This window comes from Rhinolophus ferrumequinum, chromosome 22 (genome assembly GCF_004115265.2).
Source record: "Rhinolophus ferrumequinum isolate MPI-CBG mRhiFer1 chromosome 22, mRhiFer1_v1.p, whole genome shotgun sequence".
In the NCBI taxonomy this organism is placed as follows: domain Eukaryota; kingdom Metazoa; phylum Chordata; class Mammalia; order Chiroptera; family Rhinolophidae; genus Rhinolophus; species Rhinolophus ferrumequinum.
Genome location: NC_046305.1, coordinates 5,545,032 through 5,569,195, shown reverse-complemented (window position 1 = coordinate 5,569,195; position 24,164 = coordinate 5,545,032). Strand labels below are relative to the sequence as shown.

The 24,164-nt window shown below is 37.5% G+C and overlaps 1 protein-coding gene across 1 annotated transcript in view; it reads right to left on the bottom strand.

Annotated features, from left to right (window-relative positions):
* Positions 1–1,006: 1,006 nt before the first annotated feature.
* Positions 1,007–24,164, bottom strand: part of DCAF6 (DDB1 and CUL4 associated factor 6) — a 72,387-nt gene continuing 49,229 nt past the window's right edge. The window contains 9 exon segments of the mRNA XM_033092231.1: positions 1,007–1,472; positions 3,490–3,595; positions 6,041–6,129; positions 6,946–7,102; positions 8,577–8,715; positions 13,242–13,283; positions 18,146–18,473; positions 18,703–18,789; positions 19,938–20,053. Coding sequence (XP_032948122.1) covers positions 1,408–1,472; positions 3,490–3,595; positions 6,041–6,129; positions 6,946–7,102; positions 8,577–8,715; positions 13,242–13,283; positions 18,146–18,473; positions 18,703–18,789; positions 19,938–20,053 — 1,129 coding nt within the window. The 3' untranslated portion in view covers positions 1,007–1,407.

The following is a 24,164-nucleotide window of genomic DNA, read 5'->3' as shown; positions in this document are numbered from 1 at the left end:
GTGAAAGAGGAAATGCCCTCTGATGTGCTCAGTGGTTTTTTTCAGTTCCTCTTTAAAGCCCTTTGACCTCCATGGTGTCACATGATCCTAGGACAGCCCCCTGGGACATAGGTAGTGCAAATATGATCACCTTCATTTTAGAGGTGAGGAAGCAGGAGCCCGGAGAGTCAGGTGGCTTGAGCAGGTCACATAACTAATGGGGAACCAGCAACTAAGAGCCTTGCCCTCCCTGGAAATCATCTTTAGCCAGGACAGTTCCCCATTTTGGCTAAAGTTTCCCCTGGACCATTGACCACCTTCTCTAATGTGCAGACACGTGTGCCCTGTCCAGGTAAGAGCCAGATGTGGAAGTCCCGCGGAAGCTGCCCAGCCCACATCCACAAGCCGGACCTGTCATGGCAGCAACAGGGTTTGCAGCCACCTTGGGAGGAGTGATCCGGTCTCCACAGCGGAGAGGGATGCTTTGCTTGGCTGCACCTATGAGTCTCCATGGCCCAGCCAGAGAGAAAAGAATGACAGCTTCAGAGAGGGGAGGGAGGACGACTGAAGGGTTAGGTCTGCAGGAGCAATCAGGCCATAACCTGTCAGACCGAGGCCTGGTGTTGAGTGGAGGTGGACACCAGAGTTAAGGAAGACACTAGAGGACAGGATGGTCACAGCTCTCAGGTGGACCTGCAGAGTTGGAGACAAGAGAGCAGAAGCCAGAGCTTTCAGAATTAGCTTGTGCCAACATAATCTGTGAGCTGTCCAGGAGGCTCTGGGTTGTGCTGGAAGCCTAACTCCTGTCCTTGGGTAATGAGGGTGACAGAGAAGGACTAGAGGGGAAGATAAAAGTACTTGGGAAGGAGAAATGAAAAGAGTTCTCCTATATGATTCTATCACACACAAGTCAAAACAGAAAAGGTTATTACATCTAGAAAAGAATAAAGACGATCTTATGTTACAGAGAAGACTGGAAAATGTGGGTCATGATAACAAGGTATTAAATACAAAGTCAGATTCAGGAGACCTTAAAACAACCAACTTCTTTAATTAGAAAGCAACAAACATGCAAATGGCGAGTGTAGAAATTTATTGGAACCAATATTGTCACTATCGTGGAAATTACTGTTCAACATTGATTCAAGCTCCCACGTCTGAAGGTCAGGGGAAATATTGCACTTTGCACTTTCTAGCACTCCTCATACATGGCAAAAAGGTTTTAAAACATTTTGCTACTTTTGTTTTACACACTCTCGCAAGTTCATGCATACAATCATCCCAAACCAATGTTAGGTTATCCCCCAAAAGAGGGAAAACTCCAAAAACCCAGAACCTTAAAATTGCACGGAAGCTCTGTAAAGAAAAAAATAGAATGACTGTCATACAAATTTCAAAACATCTGAAATGCTTGCCAGTCAGAGCTGCTTATTCTTCATCCTCGTTTTCGTTCTCCTGACCAGAGCCTTCTGATCTGTCACCCTCCAACCGGTCTGGAAAACACAGAGAGGAGACTCACAAAAAGAAATACTTTTAGTATGACAATTCAAATAACTTTCAATACCTTTTATTTAAAACTGATTAAAATATATATAATTCAACCCATCATCACGTAAAAAAATCAATTCACCACTGTGTGCAGATTTAGTTTTTTGCCTCTAGAGGGAAATTAAAAAAAGAGTAAAGGAAGCACAGCACTATTAACTTTGAATATGCATGTAATTTTAAACATTTAAAAATTTAAAAAACCCCTAAAGATACTGATATATTATAGTCGATTGCAGCGGTTTTAAGCTGTGTCCCTTAAAGTTGAGGACTAAGGAAGCGTATTGGGAGTGACCAGGGGGAACGAGAAGCTGGGGGCCATTCCTGAGGTTCTGTGTATCAGTAAGAAGAATTTTTAAATTATCTGATATATGTTGCAGGCATTGTGCTAAGAACTGAGGATATGATGGTGACCAAATCAGACATCGTATCTGCCCTCAAGAGTTGATCTAGATTAAAAACTCGTGTGCGCACTCCATGTTTCTGTGCGCGGGCCGCTTTCGCCCAATTCTTCAGCTTATAAAGTTCTGCTTACTCAACACGACTCTTATCCCCCGCATGAAACTTTCCCTGGGCTCTTTCAAACATCTGACCTGCAGAATGCTGAACTCCTTCCTCCATATTCCAGAACTCCCGGTAGGAACCGCCTAATGACCCTAACTGCAGTCAGGGTCTGTTTGCGGGTCTTCTTCAGACTGGACCGTGAGCCCCTTTGTTTTACATCTCAGGGCCGACTACTACAAGATGTTCAGTGAAGATTCAGAGTCAACGACTGTAAGTTTCTACTCCTTCCATCAGGCAACAGTATAAAGTGGCCACCACCACTAGCATGGGACCCTTTCTGCCAGGGAAATATTTCCCCAGTAACACGGAAAACAGTGCGCTTAGACACAGGGGACAGTTCAGTGGCCCCGTCCTCAGCAAGAGAAGACTGGGTCTGAGATTTATTCATCACTAGAGGCTTCCACACTCCCACTGACTTAGGAGATGGATGAGCAGTGGAGCGGACAGCATGGTTATGAAGACCCTAAGGTGAGAAAGAGTTCGATGTGTCCCCAGATTCGAGGAGGGCCAGAGTGGGTGGAGGACAGAGCTGGGCAGAAGGCTGGGAATGAGCTGGCAAAGCAGTTTAGATCCGGTCAGCCTGGATCCGTGACCTGAGCGTACTCCTGCCAGGGAGGTCTCTGGGTCGGGGGGGAGGAGAAGGCACGAGTCAAACCCAGGCTTCTCCACTTATCAGTGGTGGGGCCCGAGCGGAGGCATTACCAAAATCCTGCTCTGTGAAGGGTTAGAGCTAAATGAGGACAAATCTGTAAAGCGTCCAGGCTCACGCCTGATACCTGATAGGTCCTCTATAAACGGTTGTTATTGGTATTATTGACAGATGAAACCCAACATATGAAGACATTTATTAAATCAGTGAACAGTGATAAACACTTTGATAAACATTCTGTTTATAATGGATACTGGATCTTTTCTATTATTATGAAGACAGATTATTGAATTCCTTCTGAATATTAGTTATAATATACGCATTCTGTGTATCTGTGGCACAGAACCTCACAGTTTATCATCTCAAAGAAAAAAATCTTGGCAAAAACAGGTATCTTTTCAACCTTCTTAGCATGTTACACTTATTTTCGCCTGGCCTATGACTGATTTTGAGCAAATCTGCCATCAAAGGGTACTTATTACGATGACAAACGCCAAGGTTCGTGGTAGGGTCCTCCACTCGGAGAAGAAAGCACAGTGAATTCAAGTTTTCAAGTGACTCTGTCTTCTCATTTTGACAGTTTGCAATGAATTGGGTTCAGGAGGAAATAAGTTACTGTGCTAAGATCATGAGTTAGGCTGCCTTCTTTTTGTGATGTAAGGAAAGAATCTAAACCCCTGTAGAGCAGAGCTTACGTAACCCCACGCTTTTCAGGCCTAATGGTAACTGTAGCAGCACATTTCAGTTCTCACCAGCTCGGATGTGATTCAGGGAGGCCAGCATCCGCAGCATGAAAGAGGCTGGCACCGTGATGGTGTTTCTGGTCTCCTCCAGCATGAGTTCATTCCGAGTTATAACCTGGGAGGCAAGTGAAACAACCCCGTCAAAGACCTCAGAGTGACCGGACTTTTCCCTGAAGAGGAGGAGAATGGTGAGAGACGAGCAGGCCGAGGAGGAAGTACTTTATTCTCTAGGTGTATGCGGTCTCTCCCCATTCCCCCCTAAAGCTTCTCCACGCCAGATCGTCACTTTAAGTTGCATGAGGGAGTGGGATCAGAGAACCCTCGTCTTTCAGCTGGCAGGACGACAGGTCAACTTTGGGGCTACTTAAAACATTCAAGAATTCAGTTTAGGATTCCTTATGATTTGTTCCCCAAAGCCGTCTATGCTGTGTCCACTCATTGTTTTCACCTACAACAGAACTGTGACTTCTAGAGATACAGTCAAGTTAATTTATTACCCAGGGTCACTTGGATCCTTTGAGAAATCATCACCTTCACTGAGGCAAAGTAATCTTGAAAATAAACCTTTGGACAAGATACCAATGAATTGTGTCTTAAGTATCAGGAATAGGACTAAATGCATCTCCAAGACACCTAGGAATCTAATGTATAATGGTGAGCAAAGGAAAAAATAAAGGAAAAGCAAAGCACATGGCGCGGGAAGAAAGCGAAGCATGACAGGGGGAGGAAGACTCACCTCACCAACAGTTCCCCAGTGAAAGAAACACACATTCTCAGCTCATTGGGGTGCCCCGGACCCTGTGCAGCTCATTAGGGTGCCCCGGACCCTGTGCAGCTCACTGGGGTGCCCCGGACCCTGTGCAGCTCACTGGGGCGCCCTGGACCCTGTGCAGCTTATTGGGGTGCCCCAGGACCCTGTAGAGTCCTGCCCCAAAGCAGCCTTTCAGTCCGACCGAGTGACTTTCTCACTACGAGTGCCCTGTAGTTTCTGCACACTGAGGGTTCTTTCCCTTATAACAACTCGGGACAACTCGGGATCCTTCTGTCTCAAGTGCTCTTTGTTCCTTGTCTGCCTGTGAATTCTGTTTCCTCTGTGAAGACATCCCCCTCCCATCCACTCCATTTACAAGCACAGCTGCTCCTTTATAGGGGCTTCCAAACACTGTACGTACCTCCCTGACACTCATGACACTATTCAGCAGTCTGTTCATATGTCTGCCTTACACGAGTCCACCAGCTCTGAGGTCAGCGCTTATCTTTTTAACCTCAGCACTGACACTGACATACCAAGAGTAGAAATGCCTCAGGCGAGTGACAGCCTTGCTCTAAAGTACTAGTTTTTCCCTCTTAGCAATGGACTCTTATTTACTCACTGTTTTTCCTAGAAGGTGCAGTACCAGCCTGAACTGCCCTCACCTACCCACAGAAGCAATTAGTAGCTGATTAATGCAACGGGCCCTTCTTATCATAGAAATCTTCCAAAGAAACCCACAAATAAAAACCCTAGTTGAAGTTGGGGAGGAAAGGCACAGACAGAGCTCAGCTTTCCTATCCCAATTTCATAAGAAACCTAAAACTTCACAGAATTCAGTTTGAAAACTATTGATTTAACAGGAAGTTAAGGAAATATTGAAATATACTAATAAAACAAAAGATTCTCCAGTTATTTGTTCTGCTACTTATTTGGTTATGACTATGGAAGACAGCTCCAGTAAAACTATCTTTTTATTAGTTTCAGGTGTACAAAACAACATAGCAATTAGACATTTCTATACCTCACAAAGTGATAGTAAGTGTATTTATTACCCATCTGACACTGTACAGTTGTTGCAATATTATTGATTATATTCCATATGCTGTACCATATATTCCAGCGACAACTTTTTTAATTATAGTGGACATTCAGTATTATTTATATTAGTTTCAGGTGTCCAGCATAGTGGTTAGACATTTATATAATTTATGTAGTGATCCCCCTAATAAGTCTAGTACCCACTTGACACCATACATGGTTATTACCATATGATTGATTGTATTCCCTAGGCTGTACTGTACATCCCCGTGGCTGTTTGTAACTACCAATTTGTCTTTAATCCCTTCACCTTTCTCACCCAGCCCCCATCTCATCTCGTATCCATCAGTGTGTTCTCTGTATCTATGAGTCTGTTTCTGTTTTGTTTGTTCATTTAGATCATATAGTATTTGTCTGTCTCAGTCTGATTGATTTCACTTAGCATAATAAAAACTATTTTCTTAAAAGCATTTTCTTTAATGATTCTTTATTGCAATAAGCACAAACAGTCAACCATTTTTGTTAAACTACAAAGCACTTAATCTGGTATTACTAATATTCAATGTTCTAATTAGCAAAATACCTCTCGTATTATAGACATGTTTCTATCTTAATTTTTAATTTTTCTTTTGCTTAAAATTGACCTCCTTAACTGCATTAACTTGTTTAATGTTACCAACTAATAATGAGCTGCTTTGATTTTTGTTAAGAAAGGATTTCAGGAACAAAGTGAAATATGATCTATAATAAGTATAATAAAAATCTTACTTCATCAGCAAGTTTTCGGTTAAAAATCCTTGATTCTTCCAGTGGTGACCAGATCTTTATATCATAATCTATGCCAGACGAGGCTAGAACTAGAAATAAAATGTACATATTAACATAAACTTAGAACACATGCTATTTATTCCAGACATATATATACACATATATTCGTGTGTGTATATGTATATATGCATGTATATACGTATGCATATACAGCAGGTCCTCAAATAAAGTCGTTTTGTTCAATATTGTGTCACTATAACAATGATGAGATGCATACATGAGGAGATGCCCCAGGAACCTAACTCTTGTTTATAAGAGTCAGCCTGTGGTCAAACTGGTTTTGTTATATGTTGTTTCGCTTAAAGTCACAGAACCTATTGACAACATTGAGGACCTACTGTATGTACATGTACAGCAAAGGAATGGAATGAAAATTGTACTGATAAATTTAAGTGCTATCTGAGAATACTGTCTTGAAGATTTCCTAAAAGTGGCCCTAGAATACAATTTTGAGGCCATCTTGTATGACTCCAGTTTCTTCTCTAGTCACTGCTCCTTTACTAGAAACAGGGACAATTTCAAATAGAAGGCAGGAGCCAGCCAGGGCGCCTTTGGAGGTCCCACCTGGGTAAGCAATGACAAGTTCAGGCAGCCAAACCTCTTACCGCTAATACAACTTAGAAAAAATACTAGGACAATACATGCTTTAACCTGCTTCCCCGTACTTTCTGCCAAAAGCAGGTTACAAGTGCCCTTTGTTTTAAACCCAAGTAGAGCTGTAACTGATTCCAGCTGCTGCCTTCTAGGGTAACTTGGATTATTCTTACTAAACAACTAGAAAACGACGGGACGTGAGGAGCCACACTGAGGATTTCTAGCCCTTGCCTTATACAAGGTCCTCTTACTTGGGTCAAATGGATGTGGCTGCAGGCAGTTCACCACGTGATTGTCAGCTTCCAGAAGCATTAAATGCTCAGCGGTGTGACGATCCCAGATGAAGATATGGCCACAGTCAGAACCACTCATCACAAAGTTAGCACCCCAGAAATTGGCTTCTTTTATCTACGGGTTTAAAAAAAAGGAAATTACAAGAAAGTTCAAATCAAAGTTATTAAAGAGACTTACTCTATTATCAAGTTAAAAATTAACTGGCTTAGAAAATAAAATAAGCATTGAAGAGACTTTTGCCTTCTGGTATCTTCAAATCATGACAGGGATTTACTAGCAGGGGGACACGGCCATCAGTAGTGAAAAGTCCCCCACGAGGACAGGGCTTTCTGTCTCATTCAATGATGTGTCTGAACATCACAGTGCCTGAAACAGTACCTGGTACAAAGTAGGTGTTGAACTGACAACTCCTAAATGAGAATGGGATTACTGGGTTTTGGACAAAAAGTATTAACAAAAAGTATCAATCTTTTTATTAGCTATTTGAAGCTCTCACAATTGAGAAGGAAAGATATAAACATTTACTTTTATGAAGCAATAAGAAAAGGAACATGATATATTGGAATGGTTATGATGACAGTTTTCAATGGATGTATATGAATGAACCATCAAAATCTCTGTACTTTAGATCAGGATTTTTTTCAATAATTTTATTTGCAGCTGCTACTTTGCTATTTTTGACCAAAGAGGGGTTATTTGGAACTATTATTATATTTACTCATCTTTTTTTCATCCCAACCCGTAATTATTTTTATCCATCATTTTAACGAGCAAAATATAAGACATGTAAATTAGTTTCTTCTATTAATAACAGTACTTTTTAATGATTAAATTGTTACCAGCAATGATTGCTACAGAGAGCTAATTATTTCCTTACACTAAAGTAACTTTTTGCCTAGACCTTGAAAAAGCCGATTAAAACCAATTGTTTTGATACTTTTTGATACCCCAAAGAATATATGAGAACACCTTCTAGATATAAACTGTTCAGAGTAACAGTTATAACATATTAATCACCTCGCAAGATTCTCAGTAAATAATATTGTGTGGGTATACAGACTTGTGGATTGTAAAAACTTGAAAAGATATTAGAGATGATCTGGTCTACTCTTTTTGTTTCATAGATGAGGAAATTAAAGGCTACAAAGTGACTAAAACAAATCTTTACTTGTCAATATTAACAGGGTTATAATTAAAGTAACTATTATTTTGCAATGATCCTGGATTTCATAAATCCAAATCTTTCTCTCCAAAACCAGCAAAGAGTACTAATAATGAACTAAAACAATCTACTAGGAAGGTAGATAGCAAGTGTGAGAGCAAACAAGAAGCAATGGCTACTGTACAAGCTAAAATATTAAAAATTCTACAATAGTTCCTCAACAGGGTAGAGTTTTCTTGTGAAAAAATAATGGTCTTTCATGATATACCATAGGACTAAAAGAACCATGTTTGGGCCAAGAGGTAACTGTGAAGGTGCAACAGTGTTATGTTGGAATCACACTGGCAATATGTGAAGATAGTCATTACGGGAAAACATTCGTATTATGAAACTGCACTTTCTCTAAAAATGCCAATGAGTAAGTACCATTGTCCTGGAGTTGCGATGGCCCTTATAAACCATCTTTACAAGTGGCCTTCTAATGTTCAAAGTATCCAGTTCTTCCATTTCTTTCCTTTCTTTTCTCCGCCTGAAGAACTCCTGAATGCGGGCAACAGCAGAGCGTCTATGAATTGCACATTAAAGTAAAAAACAAATCAGTAAAGAACATTCACAGGCCACTACAGAATGAAAATGATGAACATTAAGATACAATAAGTCTAGAAAATATGTAGACTAAAAATGATCTCAGTAAGGCACCCCCAACCGAAAGCTTAAAAAGGCAGACACAACAGTGAGACTACATCAGACTAGTTGAGTTACTAAAACAAAATGTTTTAGTTAAGAGATCACTTAGAAATTTGGTACTGATTGAGAGAGTAAAGGAAATAGCATGCGGCACACTGGTTTTTACAGGGCTACTTTATAAAAACATCATACAGACAAAATCCATGTGCAATTGACTACAAATACAACAAATCCCATTCAATGTTATTTCTCCTTCTCTCCTTATTAGAAAATGTAAAGGCATAAAGAGAAACCAAAAGAAACTAAGGTAACATATAGAAGCAATGGATAAACATATGCTTTGAGATTTTATTTCAAGATGTTCCCAGCAAAGAAGAGACAAGTCAAGAAAAAGAGAATAAATATTATCATACATGCAATAAAACAAGGACCTTCAAAAGAATACATTCTATATGGACTCCACATTGGAGTAGAGCTTTGGAGTGCAAGTGGCAGATTTTACTCTCCTAAAAATTCAGTTGGTGACAGAACTGGAGACTGAGGCATAATGGGCTCTTTTTAAGACTGATTTAATGACTAGAAGAAACTTTTCCTAACACATGATATTACTTAATAAGTTGTTAGTTTGAATTTGTTATTTAAAACATTGTATTCTGACATAGAACAGACCACAAATATAAAATATTTTAAAAGTCCACAAATCAGTAAGAAAAATGAACAATGTAACAGAAAAACAGGCAAAGGACATGAGTAGGAAAATCACAGAAGAAATGAACAGGTAATAAATATGCAAAAAGATGCTCAGCCTCACTAATAATTACAACAACAAATTGATCTCTTTATATGTCTATTAGGTTAAAAAGATTTTTATGTCTGTCATAGTGAAAGAGTATAGGAAAACAGGCAGTACTGGGTAGGAGTTTGAAAGTGGTTCTACATATGAAAGAGAAAGTATACTTTTTTATTGTAAACTTTTCATTGAAGTAGAACACATATACACATATATGTGAAGAACACCTATCAGCAAACAAATATTTATTAAAAAGCCTACTATTTGCATAGTTGTTTTGGAAAATATTAGTCTTTTATGATACATGAAACTAATTTGGCACACAATTTAAAATTCATGAAAGACATTCTGAAGTTAAATTAGGATGAAAAATTTCAGTTAAACAAAATAACAGTAAAAGAGTATAAATTCCAACCCAATGAAGGAAAAAAATAAAGGAAGAAGCAAAACCTAAATTTTAAAAAAAAGAACAAAAAAAACTTTACACCTGAAAAAGGCAAGAAAGTAAAAAAGAAACATAGTTAAAACAGGATAATTTGAAGTAAAAATTGAAAACAATCCAAATATAGCCATAATGATAATAAATTTAAATAGACTATATTCACCAAAGAAAAAGAAGAGATTGTCAAGACATACCTAAAGCATAAGGACAAGGAAAGGTTCAAGCAAAATAACATTGTGCAAATACGAATCAAACGAAAGGTGGCATAGCTACATTAATACCAGACAAAATAGATTAAGCTAAAAGCCAGCATTAAGGATAAAGAGGATTACTACATAATAAACTCAATTTTCAAGGAAGATAAAAGTTTTAACATATAATTACCCAATAGTCTCAAAATGCATTGAAAAAGAAATTGCCAGAACTACAAGGAGACTCAGACAAACCCACCACTATAGTGAAGATTTCAACACATCTCTCTCACTATTATGTAAATCAACCTGGCATGCGGACACACATACACACATACACATACACACACACACACACACAAATAATATAGATGATTTGAACACAATTAACAGTCTTTATCTAATGGTCACATAAAAATTCTACATTAAAAATTAGAGTAATATTCTTTTCAAACACACATAAAACATTTACAAATTTATCATGTACCTGGCCACAAAGCCAGTTTCTACAAATTGTAAGGAATGGGTCTAACACCCATCCTGTTCTCTGACTACAGTTAGATGTTAATGAATAAAAAGCTGAATGTGTATAATTGCAGGAGTCAGGAAAAGACTACGAAACAATTTCAAAGAAAATAGAAGGAAATAATACAGAGAGAAAAATGTAGAAATAGAAAACAAAGTCAACATATATGAGTGGATCAACAAAGTCAGAAATCGTTTCTTTGAAGAGTAACAATATAGAGTTCTGCCATAATGAAAACATTAAAGGGATTTAAATAATGTTATGAATAAAAAGTGGCTATAACTAAAAACATCACAGAAATGAAAAAGACAGTACAATAAAATTTTGAAATTCAGATGAATTGACAAATTAAAAAAAAAACCCTAAAACTGACTAAAGAGATAGTTCAACTAGTCCTGTAACTAATAAAAAAAGTGAAATAGTTAAAAACTGTCCTCAAAGGAAAACACAAGATCCAGATGGTTTTATAGGTAGAGCCTACTGAACTTTCAAAGAAAAGATCATTAGAATCCTATACAAACTCTGCAGAGAAAAGAAAAAGAGAAAATAGTTTTCTACTCATTCTCTGAGGCTAGTGTGTAACTTTTTATCAAGAACAGGATCATGAAAATATACAAAAGGAAATTTGTTCAGAATATAGATGCAAAAATACTTCACAAAATATTAGCACACTAAATACAATAATGTATCAAAAGATAACACATCATGTTCAAGTTGATATATCCCAGGAATATAAATATTGTTTAATCCGGTTCCACGTACAGAGCTCTAAGTCCCCACGCTGAACTAACAAGTAAAAAGCTGAACAGAGTGAAAAGTCAACAATTCTTCTTGGAACCGTAAGAGAGGGCAGGACACAGGGCAAACTGCTGTCTCCAAGTGAAATGGGCAACAGCAATGATACAAGGGACAGAAAGACGGAATTAGGAGTTTATTATTGTAAGGTATTCATACTACCCGTGAAGCGGTACAGTGCTATTTGAAAGTGAACTTGGATCAGTTGTAAATGTATATTGCAAACTCTTAGGCAAACCATAAAAAATAGTCAAAAAGAAGTATAACTGATATGCCAAGGAAGAAGAGAAAATGGAATCATAAAATGCTGAATTAAAACCACAAAAGGCAGAAAATGAGTGGAGGATAAAAATAGGAACAAAGAACAAGGGCAGGAACAAACTGCCTTATAATTAGAAATTTCCCCAGACAGTCTCTATGTGAGAAAGAAATAACTGAGTCTAATCTCATTCAATCTAAGGGGAGGTTAAATGTCACATTTTCTGTTTACCGTTGTTTATTAGTTCACAATAATCTCCACTTCCATGTTTTTGCTTCTCTATAACCCATTTAAAGCAACATAGTACATTTTAGTTGTAATCTTCACTGTAAAAACTGAAACTGGCTTTGAGTACTTCGGATAAAAAGTATAAAGGCATAAGCCAGAAAATCAAAAAGCACTGAAATAAATTCCATTTTACTGTCTTTTACCTAGAAAGTGATAACTTTAGCAAGAGACTGATTTGGAAAGTTACTTCAAATATATCTTAATGTCAAAACAGCCTAGAAACACCAGCGCAAAAACAATTTCGAGCCTTTTGCCCGGGAACCTCATGAGGACGGGCCCTAACAAGGGATTTCTTACCCATCCACCGTATCCTTTGGCTTACTTCATCATTTCTTTACTCCCCCGGGGGAACTGCACCAACAATGTGACATTTCCGATTGTTGCTATAAATTATGTTTTATATTCTACTTTGTTTTAAAAACTAATGGTAAATAACAGACACGTGTCACCAGAATTAGGTCCCACGTTGATTCTGTCTAGTAAACCAGATTTTACGTGAAAAATGGGATTGAGATTCCCTTTAGGGTTATATTTTAAAATGTACCCCATTGTTAGTCTTCACATTACAGCAGTGTTTGAGAGTTACGAATCATCTTGATGTGTGTCCTTCTTAAGTTACTAAGCTATTTATAAAACAGCTTTCTTAAAAAAAAAAAATCAGCCTTAAACTACGCACAGAATTAGACTCAAGTCCATTTTTAGTTACTGATCTCAAGGAAAAGGAGTACATTTTAATAATAAGAAAGTTGCGTAATTGTTATCCCAATCAAGTTTTAAGGAAACGTAAGTTGCATTCTTCAAAAAAATATTCAAAGCAAGTAACCCACATGTAGAGTACATCGTTTCTGATGACAGCCGCCTTCATACGACACACTTGAAGTGAACATGAGTTAAATCTGCACACAGGAAGTCTTTTCATTCTATTCCCATGCAGTGCATGCAGCTAAATACAGTTTGTGAAAAGCAACCTACTTTACAATGCTTAGCACTTAGAGTTCAGTAAGTTCAAGGAAGTATTAACTGTTAATAGGAAAGGTGGTTAGCTGTGGAAAAAGAGGACCTGGCAAATTCATCATAAAGAAAAAAATAAAATGAAGGAACAGACTGAATTACCTCATTATTCTATCACCTATTGTTGTTCCTCTGATATTAAATCTAGTGAAAGGAACACAATAACTAAAGTCACTCACAGACTTCAATGAACCAAATATTTAAAGCATTAAGGTCACTACTTTTTATCAGCAGTCATCTAAATCTAAAAAACCATGTTTCCCTTTGTGATTGAGGATAGTATGTGACAATATGTCATTCAACTCGATGTGTATCAGGAAACTGAGGAAACAGAAACAATCGCTGAAGGTAGAGTAGAAGGAAGACCTTGCACTCAGTCCCTTTTCTCTCTAAATAGATTGGAGCCTACCCTGTTAGCGTGTGGAGACCTGCGGAAGCACCTCCATTCCACGCGTCAGGGCTGCTCTTTAGGAAATAAATAACTAAGACCTGAGCTGATGCATTGGTCCGAACCAGAAGACTAAATACCAAGCAAGCGAAGTGTAACAGCTTTTAACACCCTAGGAGTCCCATTCCTTCTCTATGGTTCCTTTTTTGCTCCCTGCAATTTAATAATCAGTAAATTTGAACCATTGGAAATACTGAAAGAATGATTATAATGACAACCAAATAGTTGGTGGCAGATTTACAGTATGCAAAGAATTTGGGCTTCAAAGTAGATAAATGGAGCCAAATTTCTATGCAAATAACAAATACTTTTTAAAAGTGCTGAACAGGCACTATAGGGTTAACATCTTGACTCTTTACAGAAAAAATCTTTAGGGCATCCTAATTAAGTCTATGACTGAAAACTATTCAAGACTGTGTGAGGACTTCTTCAGGAAGCTTACAGAGATGCTGGTCTATTCTCAGAACAAAACAGCTTTGGATTTGGCGAGAGGAAGCGCCACAAGCTTGGCATCACACCAGGTACTCGAAGATGGATTTGGTACCGTGGGAACAGTGTATATAAAGACCACCTAGATAGAAAACCTGACCGCTTGCCTTTCCTTCCATTCCAAGGCACATGTTTATGTTTCCGAATCCAGTACAAAGTCACTAAGAGGCACACATGCTCCAATTGGTATTGTTTTTAATACTATGATTAGAAAGTATATGCTTGATTGTTTCTTCCTTCAATTTAGTTTCCACTTAATGTTCTGTGTTCTTGCCGTAGACAAAATTAAAGGGGACCAAATATGTGGCCATCACACATTTCATTGTTTTAAACCTTGGTTACCTGTGTGTAAGACTGATTTATTTACTCCAGGGCAAGGACTAGCAAACCACGGCTCTTGCCGGCCACCCGCCTCAGTAATGGCTCATAGGCTAAGAACAGTTTTTGTATTTGTCAACGGTTACATTTTAAGTGGTTATGGAAGTGCTTACAAAACAGCCTTCATTCTGCCTCTTTGCCAGCAAAGCCTAGAATACTAACTATGTGGCCTTGTAGGACAAAGTCTGACGACCTCTGCTGTGGAGAGTCCCAGTTGTCTTTGCACCGAGACTAGCTATAGTTAATAAGAACATTCCATTTAAAATATGTATGTTAGTTGTTAAGGCCTGTATTTTCTAACACATTTCCTTCTCATGCTTGAGCTCAGCCCAAAAGTGAAAACCAGGTCATATTTATTTAACCAAATTATACGAATGCAAATCTTTAAAAAGAAATCATTACTTTGCATTGCAAAGACCTATTTTGATATTTTTATTAAATGTGTGTCCAAAATGGCTTAGGTATAAACTTTTTTGGTTTCATTTTTAAAATTTTATTTAGGGCAAAAAGAAATTATGAGATCTACTATGTAATTCTTTATACAAATGAAAGTACAGATCCAAGTATATACTTTGACCGTTATAAATTTTTGGGCCATTTCTCTACCCTAAGCAAACTAATCTTAACTGAGCTTCTCTTTAAGACATGCATCCTTCAGGTGACATTTCGTCAAGTGTGAATGTATCCTGAGACTCTAAGAGCAAATGAGATGATTTTTACAAAGGAGCTTTGGGATCTTTTGTCCCTTCGGAAACAAATTCTCAAAAATCACAGGCCTCCAGCTGGTAAATGATTCTTTCCATGTTCTTAAGAAGCAAAATTTCTTAAACTTTCTCTCTTTAGAATAAAAGTCAACATACCTATTCCTCCAGATTTAGTAGTAAGATAAATTGCAGTAGTCTCAGGATGGAGAGCCCTTAGAAAGGTGCAGAAACATTAAAAGTATACTCTATACAGGTACTTCGCAATTTAAACAAGATGGTGCTAAGAAAGTTAGGACTTGAAAAATTATTTAGATGAAAGTCAGAAGGAAGATTTTTCACTATTTACAAATTTACAAATAGCTAGGAAAAAATAATGCAAATTTCAAAGAAAAATGGGTGCAATTGTGAAACAGTCGCTATAGCATCACCCCCGTATGTATATCTTTGGGGATATATAACGTTGCATTTAATTTCATAAATTTATAAAACTGTTTTCCTGTTCTTATAAATGGCTTATGTATTGTCCTCTCTCCTTCAACAAATTAAGTTTCTCAAAGGGTACGAATTTTATTACTCTTCTGTTACTCTTCAGTAAGTTTACTACTCTGTGCTGTAGAATAAAACAAAATACATGGGACAAACTAAGGCTCAATACCTAAACTGAGCATACAGACTGTTAAGTAATATTTCAGTTTTTAAACAGCAGGGAAGCAAATGTAGACCGAGATGGTTTTCAAATCTGGATCTAACCATGTGAATATGAATTCAGGGACACACGCATCAAGTGGGGTCAGTCCCACACACTGGCCCTGACGGTCTCACCTCGGAAAGACTCTGCTATTCTAGTTCAGCACCTGGGTTTCTTGGGTCAATGAGGCTATCAGGTGCCAACTCTGTGGGAGATGCAAACCCCAGAAGGATCCCTAAAACATCTAAATTATCTAAACATTATGACAATGGTAAATGGTAAATCTCAATAGAAAGCTATTCTAGTTCCTGGTAATATCTCCAAACTAAGGATATGTAATACATTCAGGAAGTTCTGGATTTCCTAGGAACCATGCTTCCCCCAATCCTTCCTTTTTCACTGGTGTCATACTACTGTGGATTTTTTTTTTTTTAAATTCATTTTTAGGTGTAGAGTATACAAAGTCCCTGCTTAGTGACTCAGTTTCCTCAGCTATAAAGTAGGCTTGATACAATAGTGTTATAATTAGCCTGGATAGAAATGCTGAATAATTACAATTTTTTCCCAAGTGTCTAATATGTATTAAAAAATATAATTTCTTACTTAAACAAACAAACCTGGAACTGATATGGTACATTTTATTAAAAAGTGGATACTTAAATTTTATTTTCAATTATGACCTGAGTATTGCTTTTGTTACATAAGCACAGAAAAAAATAAGGGCATACGTTCACTTATGTAACAGAAGGCCACAAATGTACAACCTTAAAATAATTGTCGACTCGAGCTCTCCGCTCTGGGTTTCAGAAACCATCAATTTGACTGGCAAATTGTGCTGTGCTTGCTAACCTATCTGCATCCATCGAGTGCTAACGACATTCTATGGGACTCCCTCTGGGTACGGAAAGAAATTAACTAAGTTGTACTTTGACTAAGCAGAAATATGTGTACTAAAAAGGCTTTAGGCTAATGTGTGCAGCAAAAGGGAAACTGTATGATTTATCTCGAAGTACAAATACAGGGAAAGGTTACTTCCTTTATGTTTATAAACAGTGCCATAGCAAAGTAAATAAACACTGACTAAACACGACTAAAAGACACACATCCTTTCATACTTAAGAAAAGGCAGTTTCACTGAACTGCAAGCTGCCCTGCTCAGGGTGTTCACATGTCCATCAGTCTTTACCCTTAGAGCCATTCCTATGGTAACTGCTGTTTAAGTCTAAGTAGACACACAACATCTTGGTTGTTTACTAACAGCGATCATTTATTTTGTGCTTTTAGTGTGAGACAAGTCCTGTGATTGATTTTTTTAAAAAGTCTTACAATTCTAGATAATCATAACCCCATTTTATAGATAAGGAAATGGAAACTTAAAGAGACCTTGAGCAATTTGAATGAGGAGGACACAGCTGGTACATGGTGAAACCAGGGTTCAAACCCACGTCATTAAGATCCTGGTCATTATATAACATTGTCATTGTTTAATGGGAAATCAATCTTTTCATTATTTTCTTCACTTGACAGTATGTCAAAATAGTTTATCAATAGCAATATACCGAGTATAGAGATATGTGAAATGGTTCCTCACTCCTGCGTGCGCTATGATTTTAAGGATAAAATTTTATTCTCTGAAAAAGGACGGAACTTACAATGAGGTATGACGGCACGAATTGTAGAAGTTTTTGAAAAGTATGGAATACAATATATTTAAAAATATTTATTTTGTCTATTAAAAATAAAATATATCCTTATGATCACATAAAATGAAAAATGGGAAAAGTCTATGAACATGTTAATTCAATTCTTTACTGTAGTTACAATATTTGTTATTTGGTGTGATTTTTTCATTTTCTAAATTGAGTTACTAAGTCTAGTCTAAATTAAAAAAAAACACTTAATGTTCTCAAAATGAGAACCCTTAATCCAGGGTCAGTAGAAAAGCAGAAAAGCTGAACATTTAAAAAAAAAAAATCCAAAAAAACTGGTAAAGGCAGGAAGTGTACAGGGCAATCTGATAGCTAAATATAATTGTGACTTTATGAATAAGCTCTTGGTCATTGTCAGCGTTCCTTTCCCTTGGTCTGTACACAGAGGAGCAAGCCTGCAGGGCACTGAGACTTCTTATTCTGTTCCTCAAAGAACGTCCTATGTAAAACGACTGACAGTTTAAACAAGTTTATATGACTAAGACACCCTTCGAGGAAGCAACTGTCAAAAATGGAGAAAACTCCTCTACGTGACTTCAAAGAAAGCCTTGTGAATTGTTTTTTACAGTTCGTATTAAAACTTTACCAACCTGTCACCAGGTCCTGCTCGATACCTTGCCCCTGGGATCAGGACTGGGTCGTCGTCACTGTCATCGGTGTCCTGGAGAGCGGAGTCCCTGGCTGCTGTTTCCTCGGGAGGCACGGGCCCCACACCCTCCGTCTGGCACTGAGGCCCTGGGTGGCTGGTGCTGTGACCGCCAGCACTCTCAGCGCCAGGCTGATCTGAAGGGCCTGCTTCCTTGCCTGTTTCACACAAAGTAGATTCTTCTGCAACCCCACAAGGGCTGTCAAGATTGAAGTCATTTCTTTCTCCTGAGCTGGAATCCGATGGTTCACATGTGAACTTGTCTGATTGTGCTGTCAGAAAGGAAAGTAGTGACAGGTGGTCACATGTGCAACCTTAATTAATCTAACTTCAAAGCTGACATAGACATTTTCTAATATAACATTCAATTCCCTACAGAGAGAAAAATTCCACAACACGTGTATTTGGAAATGGTGTGTCTCCTCTGGAGAGATCAACAAAGATTAAGGCTTCTTATTTTCCCATGGGAAGCACCTATCTAAAGAGAGGAAGACCACTTACCTATATCTAGATGGTTCTGAGTTGTGTTTTCTGCAGCTGCGCCTTCCTGGTATGTTGGCACATCCTCTGATGACTCTTCAGGAGCTTCTGGGAAATAAAGCAAATGATCATTAAATCCAACTTTTTTCAGAAAAATAAGCACCAGCGTGACACTCCAGCTTTCCTATGGATAAGTAGTTCTTAACCTTTTTGGAGTCATACAAACTTTTGACACTCAGATAAAACCTCCCCCCAGAATGATGCAAACACACACTCACACCTGAAATGGTGCAAAGACTGTTGGGGCTGTATGTGCAGCTCCATCCACGGCCCTTCCCAAAGGCCCAGACCGTCACCGACTAACCCTCGGTGAAAATCCCTGCTTCAGACTGCCCCTCACAGAGGGCATGACTTGAGCTTGCTTTTTTCTAACCGTCACAAAATCTAACCTTAAAACAGTATTTTTCTGCCTCTTTAGCATTTGGTATAATCTGGACTATCAGGCACAAATAGTAAAGCTGACCTACCTTAAATTCTGTTTTGTCCATTGAAAATACTTATTTCTCGGATTTACCTCTAAGGCCCGTGAAGGATCAGTTTTTTGCTCCTAACAACATCTGCTTACTAGACAGCTGTCTCACACATACTCATATTTAATTCTTGTAAACTCTGTTACAATGCAGTATCTATTCATCTTTATAAGAAACAGAATTCATTTACTCATTTGTCAGGTATTTATTGAAAATTTACTCTGTGCTCGACACTAACTTTCATATAATGGTTACATAAAAATATTCTAGGAAAGGGTTCTGAACATTTCCCTAAATGACACTTCCTGTATGAAACAGGATTCACTCATAATCTGTTTAGATTTTATTCCTTTTTTTCCCCTCCATAAACCACCTGTACTCTTAGATTAAAAAATGAAGACAGATACTCTGAATTCCACTGCTAGGTATAAAAATGGTAACAATGATTCAGACATTTATAGCTCCCACACTGTCAGTGTGATGCCCACCTGAGGTGGTCACTGTGATCTCAGAGGGGACGTGTGCTGCACTGACGCCCCATCTGAAATGCTGACACTCCGTACCTGCCGCACCTGCTCTTTGTTTATTAATAGTAATAGCTGGACTACAGAGGCAAAAGCAATGTATTAAAAACAAGAAACAAAACTGCGCCATCGAGGGAACAGAGAACTATGTGGGCGTCCAACACTGGGGTTCTGCAATGACAAAAGCAAAGTGACAGCTTACTTGCTTCCTGGGCTCCTGCTGGCGGTTGCCCTGCACCTTCGGGAACCAGCGGCTCCTCCCCACCCTCAGGCTTGCCATGGCTCCCGGTCCCTCTGGAACTCGAGGCAGTGCTGCTCCTGTCACCAAAACAAGATAAGTGGTCCCACCAAGAAGTGAATAAATATGCTTTAGGAGAATTTTTATATTTTACAACTACAGAAGGTAGTTCAAAAAAAAAAAATTCAGGCTACAAATAAAATGTAGGATTTATTATTTTAATAGTACTTGCAAAACTTTCTTTTTAATAATCAAGGTGACTATGCTAATCCACTTCAATCTTTAAAAAGAGATTTAAAAAATACAAAAGGGCTGCTTCTACACCATTTTCATGCTTCTACGATGGGCCATATACTTCTACCGCACGCTCTCTTGAATTTGAACTTAATCACACTGTCTCTCCCCTTATCCTAACGGGGATGGCTCACCACAGCCAACTCCTTAATGGTTTTACAGACGCTGATCATATGCCCCTATAAACTTTTCAATTACTACTTGGAAAAAGGCCTGGGCACTTCTTTCGTCTTTGCACTGCCCTCTGTGGATCACTTCCCTCCCTGGACTGCTGTTCCAATACGGCTGGTGATGAACACCATGGGCTTGTGAAGGGCCGATCGTGTTTGCTGTTTGGTTTTAATACCCACCTGATGATGACCAGAATACTGTCAGCATTTACTAGATCAATTTAAATAAACAATCCTCAATGAGTATTTTGTGACAAATCATGGCATCACGTATGTGTAAGGAGGGAATTCAGTGGGAAAGGAAATGGAGGAAAATGTGTAACAATCTGATTAAGATTAAAATTAAATTCACAGAAATGCAACAATTTCTTAAATTTAGAATGTGAACAAGAAAATCGAAAAACATTAATTGTAGACAAATAGCAGTGACTAGTAAACAATGCAAATCATCATGAACTTTTTGCCAAGATTTTATAAAAACCCTTTTAGGCTAACTGCAGAAGTTAATTTGGCTTTGTTTTTTAAGGGCATCCATGTACAATATGGTATTTTTAAAAAGAATGTATATCCACATGGGCATATACACAAAGAAAAACGTCAGAAAGAACATGCACCGATGTTACTGTCACCTCAGTAGGATTATCACAAGTGAGTCTTTCATAGTTTTCTGTAAATTCTGAATTTTTTTGCAATTACTATGTATTTCTTTTTAAACAGAAAGAAATACATAGTCATTGTGGTAAAGAGCAGCTAATGTGCCATATAAATCATTTCTTTCCATTGAGAATGCTACGACACAGGCATAAATAAAATGCTCAGTGTATAATAGTTATTATGATAATCAAAACATTTCGGCACTGATGCAGGAATAGAGAGCCATTAGTTGAAAAGACAAAGTAACCAAGTATGGTAAATATATTTAGCATGTGTTAATAGGGCATTTTAAATCACAGAGAAATGAATAGATTATTCAATAAATGGCACCAGGACAAAGGAACAGTCATGTGGGAAAATTAAGCTATAGCTCTACATCACACTTTATGGTGAAATAAATTGTAGTATTAAACATGTAATTTTTGATATAAAATCATAGAAATGTAAGAGGAAAACAATAAACTTTTCCCCTAATCCTGGGACGGACAAGGCTTTTCTAAGCATGAGCTCACCGGCTGAAACCATAAAGCAAAACTACCATAAGTAAACTGAAAGACAAACAACAAACTGGGAGAAATATTTGCAACAAATGAAAGACAAATGGTATTATCCTCACTTAATTCTATAATAAATATATACCTCTCATTAAGGCAGTAAGAAAAAGATAAACTCCACTGTAGGGAACAGTGGAAGGATCTGAAAGGCAATTTGCAAACGGGTACTTGTAGCTAACAACTCCTTAGGGCCTACTGTGTGCCAGTCAGTGTGCTAAGTGCTAGGAAAAGTGCTACTTTTCCTGCATGAGCTCATTCAATCCTCCCCTCATCTTTGAAGTAGGTTCTATTAAATATGCCTGTTTTCGGGTGAGAAAACAGATTTAGAAAGGTTCAACAGCTCATCGAGTTCAGAGTACTAGCTCTTAGTATGCTCTACTGCCTCACCTATCATCAAAGAAACTAAAACAAAAACAGCAAGACACCATAGCGGCAGAGAAGAAAAGCACTGCATCCTTTTTGAACATTTTTTTCTACAATGAATATTGAATACTTTCATAATCAGATAAAAGTATTACTTTTTTGATAAAGAAATAAACTGGTGAACTAGAAAACATAATTCATGGTCAGTTTTTAGAGAAAGAAAAGTAGCATTTGAAAGAAGAGGAGGACTAACCATTTTTTCTAAAAATATGCTCAGATGAGATTCTTTGTAAGACATCAGCCCCTTCTGTCCAGAATCATGACAACAGAAAAGACAAAAAGAATACGTATGTCAATCTTCTATGACTTAAATTACGTATTAAGAGAAAGGGCCATAGATATCATCAATTCAAAAGCCGAGGTCAAACACTAGGGCTCATAAAGAAGTTCTACTGACTGCACCTTCAAACATCCATCTAGACTCTAGTCCCTTCTCAGTACCTCCACTGCTCCCATCCTGGTCCGAGACACCACGCCTTTCACCCTGCTTACTGCCACAACTTTTAACTGGACTCCAGGCTTCTACCGATGGCCGATGCACAGAACCAGATACCCTTTAATTTTTAAATACCTGCTTACTTGGCTGACCTCATCTGCTGCCACTCTCTCCTTTGGTCTCGCCACTCCGGCTCCACACGTGTGCTTTCTTAATGATCCTGAGACACACTTGGTCTGCTCCTTCCCCAGGGATTTGCACTGGCTTTCTCTCAGCTACACACATGGCTCACTCCCTCTTACCCTTGAGTTTTTGTCCAAATGTCATCTTCCCAATGATGCTTACCCGCTCCCTACATCTCCCAATCAGTCTTACCTGCTCTATTTTCTTCCATAGCACTTAGTACCTTCTAATATACTACACAATTCACTTATTCATCATGTTTATTATCTGTCTCCTCCACCTAGAATGTGGGCTCCAATAGGGCAGAGATGTTTTGTCTATATTTTTCAATGATGCATTCTCACTGTCTAGGAACAGTCAATGGAACACAGAAGGTATTCAATAATATTGAAAATCCTACTTAATCAAAGATTTTATAAAATACATACACAAACACAAATGAAAACCAGTGAATTGGAATACATAAATATTATCATATATGAACATACAATTAATATATTAATAAACAATATATAACTACGTTATATATCATTTATACACATTATATATCATACTAACATACAATATATAATAATTATATTAATATGCAATTAAGTATGTTAACATATTAATCATACAGGATAATTAATATATTGGTTATAAAATAATTAATATAATTACTATATATTAATATATATAATTACATTAATATATAATTAATTATATATAAGAAAGATTATATTATCTTTGTGATATAGTAATAGTAATGAATTTAAATTAAAAATTGTGGAGGCAATAGCAAGCAAAAGGCCATCAGACAGTGGGAAAGAATATAAGAAACTCACATAATTTGATTTTTTTAAGTGTAAGATTTAACTAGATCAATAAGCAATCAATATAATCAGAAATGTCATTAAAGAGAACCTATACAAACATTAAGTAAATATAAAGCTCAACTTTACTATTACTCAATTAAACAAAAATAAATATTGTCTTAAAATCAAATATACCAGGTAAAAATAAATCAATATTTTGAAAACTGGCCTGGAGATAGCAAAATGTGTACTTTCCTATGCTGCTGGTAGAAATGTAATGACAGAAGATACTTTTGAAAACAATTTGGCAATATCTTTTGACCTGGATATCGTTCATTTCTGGAAATGTATCTCAAATCAATAATCTGAAGGGGAAAGGTTAAAGGAGGGGGCAAAGCCTGTAAACAACAATATTCACTATAGCCTAATTTGTTTAAATGTAAAAAAGGTAAACAAATTCACTGGCCAATTAAAGGGAAATCGTAAGTAAACTGTGATATATCTACCTGATGGAGGGCTACACAGCTAGAAAAAGATATTTACGAAAACTAAGTAGTAGTATGTGAACATTTATTATAAAGTTAAATAAATGTAGGGGAGAATAGAGTATATTTAGTATGATTAAAATTATGTTTTAGAACTCAAAACAAAAATCATACATACATATATATACACACATCCCT